We start from the raw sequence: 6,054 nt of genomic DNA, 5'->3' as shown, positions 1-6,054 counted from the left end.
ACGATGTAAGGAACAGTCCTTCACCTTTCACCCCAAAATTGCTGGAAGGTATAAGAAACAGCCCTCCCTTTTGTAATTACAGATGCTTCAGCCTTTGCTTTTTTACAGAAAGCTTTGAGCTGAAATTCTGCATTGTGGATATATTATGGGGGTTACATATATATATATATATATATATGAAACGTTTCTATATATACACATATATATATATATGTATTTGTCCCTGCCCTCCCTCCCCCCCACTCCATTCTATCACTTCTTTGCTAGAGGGAGGGAAAACGTCATCATCAGTCTATTGCAGAGGTTTGTCACTTTTATTTCTCTCCTCCCCGGAGCACTTAGGTGATTGGTTTTGGTCCATATTCCAGCAGTTAATAGCCACTCACAGGACTCGTTGTGAGCCCAAGCTATGCTGGGATGATACACACGTGAAGGGTGACTCCTCTTCATTTGACAGGTATGTGTGGTAAATTCTTTTGTTAGCTTCAACACACTTCCCAGTGGCAGCACGTGTAAATTGATCCGAGCAAACTGGAACCCTTGAGCAAATCCCTTTTGTGTTGCTATTGTTTTATGCGGTGTTATGTCATGAGACTTGCACAGAAAATAAGAGCGCTCTATTTCCATAGGAAAGCCTTCCAAAAAAAAAGCATAATCTGACGTCTTGTCCTATGTGAGATAAGGAAAGTCAAACTGCATGTTTATTAGGGAAAAAAACCAACAAAAAAACCCCCAAAACTGAAACAAACCAAAAAGAAAGAAAGAACTCAAGGGAGACTTTGTAGGAACAGTGAAGTAGTGCATAAGTCCAGGCTTTCTCCCCTTTACTTTTCTTCCAGCACCACTTCTGCCTGTTAGTTTGTTTTGTTAAGGTGCTTCAGGTCCTGCGTGGTCTTCAAGCTAAGCGGCGACCCCAAGAACTACTTCTGTGTTGTTGCATCCCCTCCCAAACTGTGCCAGCCATCCGGGCAGATGTTTCTCCCACGGACCCACAGAGGTGGTGCACCAGTTCCCTTCAGCACTCATCTTCTTGGTATATTTGTTCATCCAGTTCCTGGGATTCAAGGTGCTCGAGGCGGTCTGTTCGGCCACTCATAATCTCATCTGGGGTCTTCATGAACCTGCAAAACAGAGAAACAAGAGGATTTCCCAGTGGTCTCAGCTTTTACCTCCATCAAGACATTGAGGCCCCTGAGCTCTACAGCTTCCAAAATCATCTTTGCTGTATCCTCCCAATGACTAATTATTTCCCAGATTCTCCCCAGCCTGCTGGTGTCTTCCCTCTTCCATACCTGGAAAGGAAACCAAAAAAAATCACCCCTGCTCCTTGAAAGTCCAAATTTGAATCAAACCCCATAGTCTTTTCCAAAGAATGATATTTACTTCTTCTCCCTCATATTGTTTGCTGTTGTCATGTAAGACGATATGCCACAGGTACACTCATTTATGGTGTCTGGTGACAGAAACATTAAAGACCTTTATGGCCAGCACATTTCAAAGCAAAAGCACTTGCAAGGTGTGGAGAGGCAGAGAGCTACTGGTTTGTGCAGGCTTGTGTGTAGGTGAGTGAAGAGGAATATGAAACACCAAAGGAACAGTGGTGGAAAAAGCCAAGGACCAAGTCAGAACAAGTTCTGGGAAATGGAAAAAGCCCTGAAAGAAAAAGCTTTTGGGCTAAGAACTGTGAGCAGACAGTGTCTTCCTCTGTGATTGCAGCAAGCGTAATTGTAACGAAGCAGTACCCTCTGCGAATGAGTGCCACGGCTCCCAGCGCTCATGCCTTCATGCAGTAAGTCTGCAGAGGGCTAGAAACAGAAACTGCCTCTGGGGAGGCATGGCAGCAGTAGGAAATGGGAAAGGACCTCCACCAGCCTGCAGATCAAGATCTTTGCCAGGATGCTTTCGTGTACTACTGCACAGAGATAGCATGGAAAAGCTCTCCTTTTTCTTTCTGAATTCAGTGGTGTAGGAAGAGAGAGTGGCGCAGGAAGGCTGAAATCCTGGTTTAAACACAAATCACTTTCCTAACTTATAAGTTCTTCTGGAGAAATTAGGACGAAAGATGTTTATGCTGGAAGTGTTACAAAATTTCAGTCTTTCATTAACGATGTACTGCCTAATAATCAGCAGTACAAAATGTGTTAATCAGAGGAGCTGATTTTATTTCAGGTTGATGATACGCTCAGTATCCTTGCCCCAGTGAAAACAAAACCAACTGACAGGAGCCTCGTTACTGTCACCAACCCAGAAAAATCACTGCTGAAGCTCATGGGCAAGACTTGCCTCGTCTTCTGCTTCTGAGGTTGTAAAGCTGAGGGCTTTCCGTGTGAAAAATCCAGAGTCTCTCAGCAAACACATAGCACAGCCTGGAATTAACCTTTTGCCACCCCTTCTAATTTTGGAAATCATGTGCACATATGCATTTAGGAAAAAAAAAAAAAGGGCTGTGACTCACTGCTGTGTCACTCCCATTTGTATGCTGGAAGAACGCTGCTGATCGAAATGGTGTTACGGTGCTGAAAAAACTAGCATACGGACGTGGTGAATCAGTCCCTGGCTACACAGTGAAAACGCACCAAAGCCTACGGGCCAGACTGTGCCCTGGTTTAAACCCCGTGCTTGTCTTGTTGGTCTTGCGTGAGGATGGAATCAAAACAGAGAGTGATCCCACTGCCCTCCCTACCTTCTGTCTGCTCTGTTTCCTAAACCATGTGGGAAATGGGCTGATGTGAACTGTACTGCACTACTTCAAGTATTCTTTCTGGTCTGTGATTTAAGTCATGTCAAGAAACATAAAGCATGGCTATTTGTAATAGCATTTGATTAAATTTTAAAAAAAACAACCCAGAACTACAAGCTAACGAAGAAACAGTATCTGTGGCCTCTTTTGTTGCAGAAGACTCAGGCAACCTATTAGAAATCCCTTCTCTGACTCCATTTTTCTTAAAGCTCTGTACAGATATCTGCAGATGACAACTGCCTGCATGTTACTTCTAAAGTCACTTTTCTTATTATTTCTGTGCTCACGAGAAATAGCCAAGAAAGGCACATTAATGACTTGATTTTTTGCAGCTGTTCTTCTTTTTCTCTTCAGATATAAATAGGTCTAAGAAAACAACATCAATAAGTTTTTATTGGGAATTGTGCAAAAAAATGCTTTGTTGGTTTTTTCCAGTTTCCAAAGGAAATGAGGTTTATATGCTTATATTTTATGCTCCCTGGTGACCTTTGAATCTGTTGGTCAGTTTTGGGCAAGTCTGACAGAGGAACTGTGGTCTCCAAGGATATTAAGTTTCTACAGTTTTGAGAAAATAGGCAGCCTGGTTGAGAAGAGATGGACTCCTGTTTTGTTTGTGCCCCCACCAAAGGAGAGGCTCCAAGATAAGCACATTCACTGTTCAGCATCACAGAATTCCCCCAGGGCAGCGTAGTCTTCACACAAGGCCATAACAATCCAGGCTGCCTTCCTTGGTACCGCTGCTGATGGAGCAACCTTGTTTTAACTTTCCGCAAAAAAAATTAAAATCACACAGTTGATTTTGCCCGTGATTCCTTCTTCCCTTCACTCTCCTTCCCCCATCTAAGTCTCCTTCTAAGAGCTGACATAAACAAGACATTCCACAGAAACCTTTTCAGCTGTAGATAGTTTGAGTGCTAATGCAGTTCTGTTAGCTATTTAAGAAAACAAACTCCAAGACTGCCTTCCTATTGATATCATTTCCAAGCACATTACTAGATCCAGACCACTGACATCAAAGCAGTCTTTGGTCTGAGTTCAGTGCTCTGTGGGTCAGACGTACGCACTAGGATTCGCTGGTCTTGTCTGAAGAGAACTGGAGTGCTCTCGCTCTCCGCCAGCCGCGCTCAAGTTTGTACAAGTGACTCCCTGCTTTATGCTGTTTCGGGCACTATTTCCTAAATTTGTGGTTGTATCGTCCAATCTGATGCGTTAGGTTTTATGAACAGTTCTTGCAGGTCCCTCCTTCCTCGAAGACAGCACCGCTGAAGCACATGGTCATCAGCACTTCTCTTCTGTGATGCTCATGCGCTCGAGGAAATGCCTGATGGCTGCTTAGCTTTCACCGGCAGCTGTGTCTGAGAAGTGAATTGTGTGAATCCCACACACAATTCCATCCCCCATCTTCAAAAACTAATCATCTGGAGAAAGGAATGGCAAAGAAAATAAAAAATTACCTGAACAAAAGCCTTTGTCCTGGCTCCTTCCGGATAATATTTAGTTTGTAGTAGTGGCGTAGGGCTCTGGACATTTTCTCATAAGTCATATTTGTTCTGTTCTGTTTTTTTCAAAAGAAAAAGGAAATAACATGGTGAGGTGATTCATTAAGACCTTCCCAAGCCCCAGAAGGAGTTGCAGAACTATCACAGCTAGCTAAAGTAACAAAGTCAGTTCAAGAAATTACATGTTCCACTCTTCTGCTGTTTGCATGCCCATCCTGCCCCTCCAGCCCTCATCATCAAATTTTTATGGGTCTCTTTTCATACAGGGTAATTTAAGCAAGAATGTCTAACAAAAATTCTAATTGAGGTTTTTCTACAGTTTCTTGGATGACAGGTAACAAAAGGCTTCATCAACCACAAGAGGAGACATCAGATGGAGGGAGATGCTCCTGCCAAGTGGGATGTGACAGGCCTGTTCTTAATGAAACCACCTTTTGTAAAAGTGTAAGAACAGTGGCTAATAGACTGAATCTGTCAGCGATCTCCCTGCTAAGAGCGCTGTTCCTCTGGGATTCCCCTCCATTAACTAGTTAATGCTTACAGAGCACTGGGGAGATTGAGAGCCTGTTTCTCCTCTTATTATACAGGTGTAAATCAAAAAGCCCATTAGGTTGTACATCTGCTTTTATGACAGAGCCTCCCTTTCATTTTGGGAGCTGCTGAGCCCAAGGGCCATAGCCAGAGCACTGCGGGGTGACTGAGGTATGGCCCTGCTGAAGCTGAGTGGCACAAGGCAGAAGTGATGGGTGCTGGCAGAGCTGTATGTGGGCAGCCCCCATAGTACTGACTTGGGACAGCAGGTTCAGTCCCTTAGGGAAGGTCTACATGAAGAGCATTCTTCTGGTACAAGGAGCACTGGTTACTATGCTAGCAAAGAAACTCCCAGCGGAGAGACAACTATACTGGCAAAGCTGTGTTTGCATGGGTATAAAGCAGCCGCCTTGCCATGGGCAAAACATGCCAAAGTAGTAGAAGCATGCTTTTGCTCTATGAGCCTCCATGTTAGGAGTTTGGCTTGGTACAGCTCTGTCAGTCCAAAATCAGGCAGAAGTCTGTAGTGTTGACCTGGCTTTATTAAATGAGACTGATCCGCCTGTCTAAAATGCCCTCTAAGAGCAGAACTCCTCTGCTTGCCCTGACCGCAACAGCTCTGCTAAGGGAGGCCACATCAAGAGCTCCTGTGGCAATTAAACACTAACAATGACAACATTTTCCCTGCAAAATCTAGACTCCGCTCATTGGGAAGCCCCCTGAAATACCATGTGTGCTTTTTCCATTTCTTACATGCTAAAAGGCCACTGCGTTTCCCAAGTGGCTAGTGGTCTGAAGTAGCTTCAGTTTTAGACACCCAACATGAGACATGATGGCAAGACCCGATTATTAGCATGGAGGTGGGGTAAGAGCAGAACTCTCCATTCCCAGTGTTGCAGCCCAAGACCTCTAAGACAGATGTTCTTGTAAGCAATGACTCATGAGAAAATCTTGACCTTATCAAGATTATAGGCTGTGTATACTCATATACAGAATCACAGAATAGTTGAGGTTGGAAGGCACCTCTGGAGGTCACCTAGTCCAGTTCCTCTGCTCAAAGCAGGGTCAACCAGAGACGGTTGCTCAGGACTGTGTCCAGTTGAGTTTTGAACATTTCCAAGAATGGAGACTCCACAGTTTCCTCTGGGCAACCTGCTCCAGTGTCTGACCACCTTCCCAGTAAAAGAGTCCCACACCTGGGTCTCATGAAATGTAACAAGGGAAAATGTAAAGTCTCACACCTCCCCAGGTCATTCCTGCCCAGGTGGGAGACTTTACATTGCC

At 44.3% G+C, this 6,054-nt stretch overlaps 1 protein-coding gene across 1 annotated transcript in view; it reads right to left on the bottom strand.

The window, feature by feature from the left end:
* Positions 1 to 236: 236 nt before the first annotated feature.
* Positions 237 to 6,054, bottom strand: part of ETV6 (ETS variant transcription factor 6) — a 140,231-nt gene continuing 134,413 nt past the window's right edge. The window contains exons 7-8 of the mRNA XM_059816665.1: positions 4,195 to 4,295; positions 237 to 1,121 (exon numbers count right to left, since the gene is read on the bottom strand). Of these exons, the coding sequence (XP_059672648.1) occupies positions 1,016 to 1,121; positions 4,195 to 4,295 (207 nt within the window). The 3' untranslated portion in view covers positions 237 to 1,015. The remainder of the gene's footprint in view (positions 1,122 to 4,194; positions 4,296 to 6,054) is intronic.

This window comes from Gavia stellata, chromosome 4 (assembly GCF_030936135.1).
Source record: "Gavia stellata isolate bGavSte3 chromosome 4, bGavSte3.hap2, whole genome shotgun sequence".
In the NCBI taxonomy this organism is placed as follows: domain Eukaryota; kingdom Metazoa; phylum Chordata; class Aves; order Gaviiformes; family Gaviidae; genus Gavia; species Gavia stellata.
The sequence above is the reverse complement of the archived record's forward strand: the minus strand, read 5'-3'. Positions and strand labels throughout refer to the sequence as shown.